This window comes from Xiphias gladius, chromosome 8 (assembly GCF_016859285.1).
Source record: "Xiphias gladius isolate SHS-SW01 ecotype Sanya breed wild chromosome 8, ASM1685928v1, whole genome shotgun sequence".
Lineage (NCBI taxonomy): Eukaryota > Metazoa > Chordata > Actinopteri > Istiophoriformes > Xiphiidae > Xiphias > Xiphias gladius.
Window position 1 is genome coordinate 6,585,285 of NC_053407.1, and position 13,443 is coordinate 6,598,727.

Sequence of the window (13,443 nt, forward strand, 5' to 3'; positions counted from 1 at the left end):
ACTTGATTGCAGACATGCAAGTGCTTTATGTGATAGCAGTCTTGGGTGAAAGTGCTTTCGAAGAGTAGAGCTTTTCTGGGAGTGAAAAATGTCTGATTTCTGATCCAATCCAAATACAGCCTGAAAAGAAGAAGCCCACACAGTACTTATGGTGCATATGGCTTTTCATATAAATCATTAATCATTATCACAGAGAATATCACGCACCTTGAATATGCTTTATGTTTCTAGTATAGCTGATATGTTATTTTCTATGTGGGTATTAGATATTTTAAGTTAGTTTGAGACTTTATTAATTCTTCTGAGAATAGTCATTGTCCATAACTTATTCAGGTCTAGACAACAAAACAAAACAAGCACATTTCCTGAAAATAATTCAAAAGATCATTGCCCATTAGACAGGCACTGAGACCTTGCCTTTTTTTCGATGGCAGTGGTCTTGCAGAAGTGTTGTCCCATGTTACTTACATCACAAAATCATAACTCAGCCTTGTAACACTCAACCCAAAGTACTGCTGCAGTGGTTGTTGGCCTTTGTAAAGCAGAGGTAAGTGATGCAGAGGTAAGCGATGCGCCAGCATGGAGTTCTGTATTGCAGTGTAATGTAATATGGTTATTTATTTGTCTACTTACTGCGCTGGTGGTGCCATCTGTGTCTGTTAGCCTCTGATGCAGATCAAACCAGACTGTCTGCAAGGAGAAGCACAACAGCAACAACAGCAGCAACATGTCAATTAACAAGACCAACAACAACATATACTACAACAGCTTGAAGCAGACAACGAGAGGTCCAGTCCTGGTTGAAATTATTGGCACCCCTGACTTTAAGTACAGAATTTAGATCAACTTCAGAAATAAATGCAAATTAACCAATTTTGGAAATCAAAATATTTTAACAAAATGTCCAAGGTTATTGAACAAAAGTAAATAAAAGAAACAAAACTTGCATAAAAGTGAAAAAATAGAAACACAAAATGTACCCCAGACACAATTATTGGCATCCTTTACTAATAATTGGTTACAGAACCTTTGGCAACAATGACAGCAGCCTCTAAACATTTCCTGTAGCCATCTAGAAGCTTCTTGCACCTGTCTGCTGGTAGTTTCTGCCACTCTTCCATAGCTATGTGTTCAAGCTGTTTAACGTTTGCAGGAGTTCTTTTTGCAATGGCAGATTTCAGCTCTCTCCAAAGGTTTTCAATGGGATTTAGGTCAGGACTCATTCCTGGCCAGTTTAAAAACCAAATTTTCTGACACTGGCTAACCCATTTTGCTCTAAAATGCGTTGGTAATCTTCTGATTTCATTATTAATTTGATACATTCAGTGCTTCCAGAACCAGAGGCAGCAACGCAGCCCTGCAGCAAGATAGAACCTCATTTTGTCGCCTATAAACAAACTGTTCACTGCATTACCAAAGAGCTCTACTTTGATTTCATCTTTCCATAGAACATTATCCCAGAAAGACTGTGGCTTATCTATGCAAGTTTTTGCAGACATTAGTCTTGCCTTTTTGTGCCTTTCTTTCAATAGTGGTTTCCTCCTTGGCCTTCGTGCATGGAGCCCTACTTGGTTTAGTTTGCAGTGTATGGAACGGACTGAAACCACCACTCCAGATTGCTCCAGGTCAGCCTGAAGCACTTTAGATATTTTACGTGGTGTTTTTTCAACAATCCACATCAACCACATCATTGAGTTTCTTCTTGGCACCATGTCCTTGAACCGTCTTAATAGTTTTATGACTGTGAAACTTCTTGATAACATTACGAACTGTTGAAACAGGGATTTCAAGATCTTTGGCGAATGCCTTGTAGCCTTTGGAATTGTTTTTTTAATAATAGAAATTCTGATACTCTCAGACAGCTCTGTCTTCTCCATTGTGAAAAAGAAACTGGAAACAGTCAGCCCCTTTTTATGCAGCAAAACCATCATTCATTGGTTAATTCAGGTCACACACTGAACACTGAAAATTAAGCACAGATGAGTCTTAATTGTTTTTTTTTAATTTGTTTGAGGAACTAAATTCCCTCGTGTCAAGCATACATTTTATGTCCGTATTTTTTATTTCACCATATGAAAGCATTTTTGTTGTTCAGTAACTTTAGACATTTTATTAAATATTTGATTATGCAAAATTACTAATTAATTTGAATTTATTTCTGAAGATATTCTAAATTTTGTGCTTAAAATTCAGGGGTGCCAATAATTTCAACCAGGACTGTATTAATGCTGAGAGCAGAGACAGATATGAAAGCAGGAGATGATATCTTTTTAAGGCCAAAATACGGTTCAACAGGGGATCAGAGAGGAGGGTTTGGAGGGGAGGAGGATGCATGACAATAAGAGAAGCACAAAATAAAGCAGAATGAGTTATATCAGCATGAAAGATCTAAATATACAAGAACACTGAAATGCAAAAGTCTAACTGCACATCATGATGAAGGAGCAATAGGTTTTTTCTGAAATAATTAAAAGGTTTTTTTCTTCTTTTGCAAAGACTATTTGCAAAAGAAGGGGGATATAGCAGTGTCAAGGACCATTTAATACACCCTTAGTTACTGTTGCCACGCCTGTCAAGTTTTCCATTCTCGCACAGCACATATGCAGTGTAAAGTGATAACGGGTCCAGATTGACCATCAAAATTAATTGAAATTTTTGAAACAATGGATCCTTGAATACCCACAAAAGTAGACAATAGTTGGCTCCTCATTTCTAGCCAAAGCCCATGGATGCTGAAATCGTGACTGTCACTAGCAGATTTTATTAGCTCCATGTACAAATTTCTTATGGGCTATCTCATTTTACTTGCATTTTTCTTCTGGCCCGCAATTTATAGGGCAGAGCCAGCCCTATAAATGTGAATGTTCGTGAGTGAGCCAGTGAGTGACTAACTGAGCGCGTGAGAAAAATTACACCATTGGTCAGTCGAATGACTCATGATTAAGTGCTGAGGTTACACCATTGGCTGTTGCTCTTTCAAAATGAATTGTCACAAACTTAACGCCTTTGTCCCTAGAGTTACCGACTTTTTTTTTCAACTTTAGCAACTTTTCTTCACAGAGGCACCTAACAACAAATCTAGGGAATTTTTAGACAAATCTTAGCTACTTTCCGTAGAAGATAGTCATCTGTATTGCCCCGCGAGCGTGAGGTTGGGCTTTTCCTCCGCAGGCACACCTCTCTATGCGCCTCACTCATTTAACTGTACGGCAGCTGACACAGACAAGAATTAGCTTCTAACTTTCTCTCTGAGTGATCATTTTACAAGTAAATATAGCTGAAATCACTGCACAGCTGTTGTCTTTAACTTATGTGTATGGTGATTTTGTCAGACGACGTTGCATTTATAGAATCAGGATTTTAGCAATGCAGAGCAGCAGCTTGTAAATGGCTTGGAAGTGACTGCTGGTTATCATGTAGTTTGAATGGGCTGTGTGTCAGTCAATATTTCATACTTGTTCCGTTGTCTGACAATAAAAACAGAAAAACTTGTAAATGACAACAGCTTTATTGGGAATTCCGCTGTATTAAAATACTTTTTATAGGAGCACAGAGAGTAGGAGAGAAGAAAACAGATAAAGCACAGCCCAGCCATATACTAGGTTTTGACCTAGTCTTGTTTTAATGTCATTTTACATTGTTTCTTTCATCTCTTGTTTTAATGCCTTTTATGTCTTATGTAAAGCAGGTTGAATTGCCTTGTTGTTGGTGCTATACAAAAACTTGCCTTGTCTGTAGAGTAAATAGATTTTGACAATCAACGGCCTCACTTTTACGAGAAAAAAAAAAAGATTTTAAGGATGAGGAACAACAAATGAGTTTGACAAACATTATACACAGAGGTAAAACTGGGATTTGTGAGAAGAGGAATCCCTTATCCCCTGAGGTTGAGGTGTTTGTTTTTGACAGGCCACAATATTTTCATAGGGGCTATTTTTTCAGTAGAAAGTAGTTCCAATGAAAACTGTAGACACTGTGATCTATGGACATGGACTTTCCAGAATAATAATGGCACTGTGTCTGGAAAGAGATGTTGCTGTTGAATTTTCTAAATGTCCTTTTTTTTTTTCAAGCCATGCCACAAACTAATTTCCATCCCCATTGTGTTGGTGAAATTTCAGAGACAGATATCTCGAACTGTATCTTACTACCTAAATGACCAGGTACCAGTAGGGAGAAGGCAGTACATTTTCATTTTTATTCTATTAATTTAATTTATTCGTTTTTTGGTCATTTGGGCAAAGCGAGCCCCTATGAATGAATTTTATGGGGAAAAAGTCTACAACAATACAACATCCCACAGTCAAAACACTGAATTTCCTTTCCATGCATAAATAGACACATCTTTGTAGTGAGATAGCAACAGTATCTAACTAACTAACTTACAGTATAAACTTGTGTTTTCATTATTAGGCCTACCATCTGTTGCCTTACTTTTTATTTACTTAGGGTATTAAATAATTTCCATGCTGGCAGTAATGCTACTACTGAAAATACTATTGCAGTTATTTATTATATATCATTTTATTTTTATTGAAAATGAAAAAAAAAAAAACACCGACAACTTAGATGGAGCTGGACTCATCCTGAGCACAGCTGCTTTGTCCTCAATGATTTCACCTACAAACTGTGAATCTCTGTGTAACAGCTTACCTGTTTGCTGTGCAGAAAAGGTTAGGTTAATAAGGTTACCTTAAGATCCCAATGCCAAATGACTGAAATAATTTGTAACCACTGCTGTGCTATATGCAATAATTATGCACAGCCCCGCTCTCAATTTGCACACAAATGACCTGCTGTTGGATGACAGCTATTTAACAAAGTTGAAGAAAAGAAGCCTACATTCTACATTGGTTTGTTCAGCATGAGACAGTGTCTGAAGATAGAGCTGAACTCTCACAGGGTGCCATTCAGCTGTCAGGAGGCAGCACTCAACTCTGTTTATATTGTCTAATGCAAGTTTAGCTGGTGTGAACTTCTACAAACTAAATAAAGAGCACTACAGACAGAGCCACTACTCTAAACTCTAATATACATGCAATACCATCTTAACTCCCACACATGACTGTTCCACACCTGGACAGGTATTTTTTTTAATGTATCCAGTAACCCCACATAAAAACATGGTTAGCTAATGACATACCCCTCTTTGGAAATACTGCTAGTTTACTACTAGTAAGCTCATTGAACTTTTAGTAGCTGGGCATTTGCACATTTGTAACTTATGTTAGAGCAGACAAACACACTGTTTAATCCACTCCTTACACTTTTGCTCTTAAATTGCTGGTTTTGGAAAGGCAAAAAAATCAAAAAACAAAAACAAAGACACAACTCTCCACGCACTGTAGATAATGAGTATCGCGTACAGTGTATGTGAGTGTGTGTGTCTATGTGTGAAGATGACGAAACATTGATTTGTAGTTTTCCCCGCCACTCACAATGCCTTTGAGCCAGAGTTATATAAACCTTATTTAATAAAACATAGTAAGCATTGCAGGTTTGTGTTACCAGGGTGCTATCAGATTTAATCTGATAGCTGTTTCCCTAATAATCACAGACTGGAGGACCTAGTTTACCCACCCTCATATTTTCCAATGGTCTTTGCTGAATACAAATAGGTTTGAGATCATTCATTACAGGCCGTGTTGTTAAAGTTATGACAGACAACATTACTTTCTTTTGCTGAAAAGAGAAGAAAGCTTTATCATTTTGCTTGTCAGTACGGATCCTCAGTATCACCTACACCAGATGTGCAGCTACAAACAAAGCCTCTCATTCTGAGACTGACTTTTCCAGGGGAGAAACACATTTTCTTGTGTGTGGAACACAGAGCACACTAATAAATGATATTTTGCATTCAAAAGAATGAACAAACTCCCAGGGGAGTGTGGAGGAAGACAGCGGGGGAATCTGAAAGTGAGAGCCAGCAACAGAGGCAACACTAATTTGCCACTAGGAGGTAGGTTTGCAGGTAACAGGATTTCCAGTTTGTTATCAGAGAGCAATGGTGCCAACACCGGGCACTATTTTCATCACGCTAGGAACAACATCACTCAGTGTGTAGCTGGCTTATTATTCATTCAGTAAACAATTCATGATTCACTCTGATGCAAGGTGATAATATAATTTCCTCTTCCAGACTCTTGTACAGTCTTATTCCTGAAATCCATGCAGGTAATACCAGGCCAAACAGTGAGGCAGAGACAAAGTGACATTCAATAAGCCTCCTCAAAACCATATTTTGCTTTGATATGATATGATTAATGCAGCAGAAAATGTGTATTCATTCACTTTTCTGTAGGTCTCATTATTCTGACAACACACTTTGTAACATAAAAGTTTGGTGACCTATTTTTTACAGTAGGCAGTGTAACTGTAACTGTTTATGTCCCAAAACTATCTGGTGGTCATGTTGCGTTCTGGAAGTTGTTGGAAATGGTCTTATCGGCTTCATTTTCTGTTTTCTGTTGCTATTTATACTCCTCATACATACAGCATAACAAAATAATATAATAGTTTAACCATGTACCTGAATTAATCAAAAAATAAAATACATTTGAACCCCACCTTCAAAAGTAACAAAAAACTAAGTTTAAACTGAGTCTAAATAAAAGATGTGTAACTGTTAACTGTCCCAGCGGGAATTCGAAGTGGAAACAGAACGGGATATTACTGGAAAAATAAAAGTCATAATTGCATTTGGCCAAAATGCATGCTTTTCTTTAAAAACTGGAGGAGGAGGCCCAGATGAATGTAAGGTTGGTCTAAAGTTTCTGTGATGAAAGTGAGTGAGCTACTGACAAAAATCGCCCATAATGGGGCCCTATGGGACTTATAAAAAAAAAGAAAAAGGAAAAAAAGGAGATTGCATGCAATGGGAGGAGGTCCAGATTAAAATATATTTTTGTTTTGAATTTTTAAAAATTGAAAAAGCTATTAGGTGGGTTTCCATTCACCTGTTTCTATGCACATTTTCGATTTGTGCATAAAGTAACCGGAGTGGAAATGCTGGAAAATCGAAAAAAATCTTGAAATACTGCACAAAAGTTTTTAAGGTCAGCTGAGGTGGAAAAGTTGGTATATTCATAAAAGTAAAATGCGACTAAGTGCAATGGAAACAGACAGTGAATAAATTAAGACATAATGAAGCATGTTACTTAAACGTCCATTGAAGCTTCTACTCCTCTAAAGACCCTGAAAACAGCAGCGGACAAAAACATCAGCTCTGTGTGGAGCAATTAGGAGACAGTAACCTTCCTCAAATTAATATACTGAAGTGAAGTACAAACAGAAGTGCCATATTTCCATCATGTTTTCTACATTGTTTTTTACGTTTTTCTGCCTTTGAGGTTTGACTAGTGCTCCTATAATTACATTTATTTAATGGCACCCAACTCGAAAATTGGTGCCAGCAGCTGTTTATCTTGATGAGGCTATGCCCAGTGTGCAGAATAATAGTGGATGGACACTTCACTGTTTTTACTAGGTTTCTTGAAATTCAGTCCAAATTTGCGCCACATTTGGGTGGAAAGCCGCCTATACACAAAAATTCGAAAAGCTCTGTCTGCCCATGAGTACAAACTCTTGAGATGGTTCCTAACTTCAGCTCCACAGTTTGCTGTCTACTATCAAGCTGTGCACAGTACCAGGCTTGACTATCCTGGATTATGAATTAAAAATAATGTACTACTAAAATGTTGATGTTTTTTGTATTTGCTGAGAGTGGATTATCTGTTCATATCTGTATAATGTATTAATTTAATTTACACCCCTGCTAATTGATATTTAAAATATGTATATATTTATATGTATAAATTTTTTACAGCTCTGTCTCCTGCTCCTACCTTAAAGGGTTTTGATATCAATGTGACTGATCCCCTTTATCACAACCTTTAATTTCTCTTTTATTCATTTTCACTTCATTGTTACAGACCTACATTTGTCTGATGGTTATTGGGACAATGTTGGGAGATTGCTTGAATATAAGACGTCCACACACACACACACACACACACACACACACACACACACACACACACACACACACACACACACACACACACACACACACAAACACACACACACACAAACACACACACACACACACACACACACACACACACACACACACACACACACACTAGATTTAGCTTGTTGATGAGATGGTAAAGAATGGATAAATTAATGCACCATCACTTTCACCTCTTCTTTTCCCCCTACTCAAATTTCAAGCTTCAATTAATTACCAGCTACTTTCACACAGTAAAAAAAAAACCACATAAATAAATCATTCCATTCTTGTCTTATAGGTAAAAATCAGACTTGACCGTCTTAAGCCAACCGTGGAGAAGATGTCCTTTGTGCCACAGTCACCGTAAACAAGACAGCCACTGGGTAGTGTAATGGGCTCTCTGGAGGGCTCCGGGATCACAGGTGATGACTGAACAATCCTTTAGTTAGAGGCGTTTCAAGCATTTCCGCTAAAATGTAGGTAACTCAACTGAGTGAAACTATCATTTGCTAAATGATTAACAAGTTAGCAAAGAAGAACAAACACATTTTTCTGCTCCACAAAATTCTGCTTATTTTTTAAGAATATTAATCTGTGTTTTTTCTTGCAAAATTGTGAATAGGTTATTCCTCTTCAGGCCCCTCTAAATATTCAAATTAAAAAATCTGAGGAGGTAAAAATAATAAATAAATCCTTCTTAGCTTGCGTATAGTTCTCTCAGCTCTGAAAATGTGCCCTTTGATTAAGGTGGCTTGTGTTGACTTTAAAGGGTCACAAGCCATAAAGGATAGAAACCACTAACATTGGGCTTTTTCTTACTCAGGATGTAAATTTTTAAAAGTGGGTCACAAACATGTAGATTCTTTTTTTTTTTTTAAACGGCTCTTTGATTCCCTGAAACAGCTCGGCACTAGAAAAATTTCCTCAAACTAGAGCAAACACTGCATTTGTTAGGGTCTATTTTCATCTGTGGATTAATATACAGTTGATGCACTAGTGAATATTTACAGCAGCAGGACAGTGTGTATGGGATTGGCTTAAAATAAACTACAGTGGCCATGTTCATGGTAATTATAATGAGGAAACATGTCACGCAGTGTAACAGTGTGTCTGAGTGAAGTATTTTTAATGGTTTTTGGACAACATTGGAGCTCCGTGGCACAGAGGAGTAAGATACTGTATGTGAGGCTTTGAATAAACAGTCAGTACTTGTCGATAGGATCAATTCATTGTTGGTTTTGATCTTTTAATGGGATTTGCTGACAATAAGAAAAATATTGAATATTGCCAACCTTATCCTTCAAGACCTGGACTTTGATTAAGGTTGATTAAGGCATGTAGTGGTTATGGTAAGCTTCTAGGGAATGAAAGTAAGTCAATTGTATATCTTCCTAAGTGACTAAAACAAGTTTGCATGTGTGTGTGCATGTCTGTATTCTTTACCTTATTCTCCAGCCGACCAATTAGTTCAGCTAGGCGGTTGATCTGAGCCTCCAGACCTTCTTTCCTCACCTCCACTGCACCTGCAATACGCACACACACGCACACACACACACAGGCAAGCAAACACAAGGTCTAAATACACTGACTGAATGAGTAAAAATATACTTTAAGTTGTATCACTCATTTGTCGGTTGTGACTTGATCTGATGCACTTGGATTATATCTATTTAAATTCACGTTTTACATATTATAAATTGTTAATGTGTTTGCCTGCATGTATGTATCTATGTGTGTGTGTGTGTGTGTGTGTGTGTGTGTATATATATATATGATATGTGATATATGATTCAATTTGATTGGATTGGATTGGATTTTATTTTATTGTACACAAAAAAGTACAGTCAAGACGCAGCTACACTGAGCTGGTACTGCAAGTACCCTAAAACTATCTTTGCACTCTTCTTCTTATCTCTGTCTTTTCATTTCTACTGTTTCATCGTGAATATTACGGGTAAAGTCAGAGTTCCAAAGAGGCTGATAATTAGGCAATTATATCTGTTTATGGGAAGGAACTCGCCTTTTCAAAGAATGGACGGATGGGAGGCCAGCTCCTTTGAGGTGCTCTGTTTAATTGGCTCTTATTCCAGTGTGATTTTAGATACCCGACCACAAAGGACCCTTCCTAATTAGCTTTGGACTTAAAGCAATATTTCACTGTGGTACAAAATGTTTACTTTTTAGCAAGAAAGACTTCCAGTGGAATAGAGGAGCAAGTCAATGGAATGATATGTTAAAAGATAAAAAATTTCATCAGAACTTAGTAAGGCCCTTTTGCAACATTTTCAATTGTTAGTATAGAGATTGGTGCTACCTATAGCATATTAAACATGACAAAGCATGTTATTATCAATTAATTATAAGGTAGTAGAATGATTTTTGTGAAAGACTATGACTGTCATTAACTCACAGCACTTGTTAGCATGTTCCCATAAAACCAGATGTTTCTTGTCATGAAGAAGATGCTGCTGCAACCCCCTTGTATGATCTTTATTGGAGAGCATAAACATGTCAGAATTTGCAGAGTAGAGCTTCTCATGTCCATATAATGCTCTTCTTTGTTTAATTATGCTGAGTATTGCATGTATGGTTTAAAACATCCTCAATACTATTCACAAACAAATGTCAACTTCCATAACTCATAAACCACAATGCACAAATAAATGCAGAGTGATTTGTATCTGGAAATCTGTATTTGTGCCTCTAATTTACAACTCGTATATCATCATTTGTATGTCAACTTATCATTTTCAATGGAAATATATTTGCGAATGTTGATCTATTTGTATGGATTCTTTTCCGACTGTTCTACCGTACTGTTTCACACAAAATCCAAAAAAGCAGGGAGCATTATATTCGAAAAATGTCACGTGACTTGATTCTCATAAAACACAATGCACAAGTAAATGCAGAGTGATTTGTATCTGTAAATCTGTATCAGTATCTGTGCCTCTAACAAACGATGACTGATTTAAAAACAATGTTAGACTTCAAGAATGCACACAGTGTTTTGGTGAGAAATAGTGAATGTGAACTTCTCTTTTCACCTTCTTGCCCCTCAGTTCCCCCCCCTTCCAATTTCTCCTGAGCTGCCATCCTCTGTTCATCCCCTGATGGGTTCCTCACAGCTAATTGGAGAAGTGGCTGCCCACTCTTCATTAAAAGCTTTAACAACCGGTCAATTAGGAGGTACCCCCCCACCCACACACACACTCTTCAACTAAACCATAGTGTGTAACTATGGAGATAGTTGGAGATAAAAGCCGTGTGGTCATTTCGAAGGACTTATAAAATAAAGGTCAGTTATAGAAGTGTGTGAGGGATTACAGCCTTCGAATCTAGCAGCAGGGTGAGGGGAAAGGGGTCTCTATTGACTTTCTCCTCAATTAAACTGATTTGAGTTATTTTCACATTCACCTAATTTAACTTTCCTCTTCTGTGTCAGCTACTATGTAAAGCTTGAGTGCAGGACTTTTACATATAAATGAACATCCACTACATTCAAGCCCTTGCTAAACAAGTTCACACAATGATGATAAAGCCTACCAGCACCAGGTAAATATCTCTGTATTTCGCAGTATACCACAATTTTAAATCTGGTGTCTATGGAGAAATTTACACGCTGCGCAACGATAGTGATGCATTTTACATCTACCAACAATTTTGTCAGAGTTGACGAGGGGAGCAACCTTAGCAATGGAGACGGAGGAGGCAACAGCAACTATAAGTATGGCAGAGCCTATGGCAGCAAAACGTAGGAAGCGTCCAAGAAAAGTTTCTGATGCTCCAGATTTTAAAAAAAATTTTGAGTAGGTTATGTAGCTATTACATTTACTCTAACTAAATAATGAAATCTTGTCTTGGAACTGTGGAAACTTCTCTGTATTTGACAGTGTTTGTGTAATTGCTCTCACTGCCGGAAGGGAGAGACAAAAGTCTCACACTGTAGGTTTAAAAGGGCTGACATGAATTTATGGAAAAAGGTCCACTGTCATTACACCATCTCTCAAATTAAGTGGCTGAAGAGAAGGCCTAGTCACAGTAGAAATTATGGTCATATGCATCACACGATGCTTGAAATGCCAAAGTTCATTGACAAAGCTGGAAGCTTTGTGATGCATTTCAAAAAGAAAAGACGTAGATGTCAGTATGGTGTGTTGATGTGTACTATGTCTGACTTTCACATCAGATACAGGAGTTTGCATCCTGTCTCAGCGATTAATGTTGGCATTTCTAACTATATAATTTATTTGTAATTTTAACAAGGTCACAAAACATTTTTTCATTTCATTTTAGGTGCATGTTTATAAAGCCCTACATAATCTTGCGTCTTGTGTGCGATAACATTTTATGTTCCAACAAGAACTCACACATTTTCCATTGCATTTCTTTTAGAAGTTCCTATTGTTTCCCAAAAGCAATTTAGTGAGGTTGTTTTCTTACTATGGTTACCCTTAACTATGATTACCCTTTCTCATAATCTTAGAACTTGACTGGTGTTGCAGAACAATATCTAAACGTTGAACATCATCAGGGGTTTTGCAGAATTGCCCATTATCAACATTCTGTCTGACAATGGGTTTTAGAGCTTGGTTGGTCAAAAACCTGTTCCTCTATGGGTTTCATAAGCATTGGTAAATTCTTCTTTGCCAGGGAATGCCTTGCAATGTCAAAAAACAAAAAAGAAGTGTAAATAAGTGGAAAATCAAGAATCACCCAATATCAACATTCTGTCTGACAAAGGGTTTTAGAGCTTAGTTGGTCCAAAACCTGCTCCTTTATGGGTTTCATAAGCATTGATAAATTCTTCTTTGCCAGGGAATGCCTTGCAATGTGGAAAGACAAACATCAGCAGAAGACAAAAAAAGGCCATTGTGAACACACAAATGCACATAATACATATGATTTGTTGACTAATGTGGCCATACAGACACTAATAAATCCTGTAAGATTTTTGGAACACAACTGCCAGAGTAATAGGCCAAGTAGGTTGCAGTACATAGTGTATACCTTACAGTGCTTGTATGACGTATGTAACTGACTGTTCAGTAAGCCCTCCCCTGAACAGTAATTGCCCAATCATACCTTAGCAATCTTGACTAGGAGCAGTAGGCCTGACAAGCTTTGGATTTCTTCAGATGTGAAGTGCTGTGAATGGGGCTATAGTAAGAAAGATACCCTGTATTTAAAGAGTATCATGTAATTTCTTTAGTCTTTTCAAAACCAAAAACTCAACAGCAGAAGTGTAAGGAATGGATTCAACTGTGTGTTTGGTAGCTTAAATGTAAACTGCAAATTTTAGCATTTCCTGTTAACTAGCTTAATACTCACAGTAGAACTGAGCATTACTTCCAAAGCTTTACTTCCAAAGTTTATACTCAAGCGACTTCAACCAACTTTAACAACTTTAAACACATTAATGTTAGAATGAC

At 37.3% G+C, this 13,443-nt stretch overlaps 1 protein-coding gene across 1 annotated transcript in view; it reads right to left on the minus strand.

The window, feature by feature from the left end:
• necab2 (N-terminal EF-hand calcium binding protein 2) overlaps positions 1-13,443 on the minus strand; it is a 117,286-nt gene that overhangs the window by 30,528 nt on the left and 73,315 nt on the right. The window contains exons 8-9 of the mRNA XM_040133562.1: positions 9,455-9,534; positions 634-690 (exon numbers count right to left, since the gene is read on the minus strand). Of these exons, the coding sequence (XP_039989496.1) occupies positions 634-690; positions 9,455-9,534 (137 nt within the window). The remainder of the gene's footprint in view (positions 1-633; positions 691-9,454; positions 9,535-13,443) is intronic.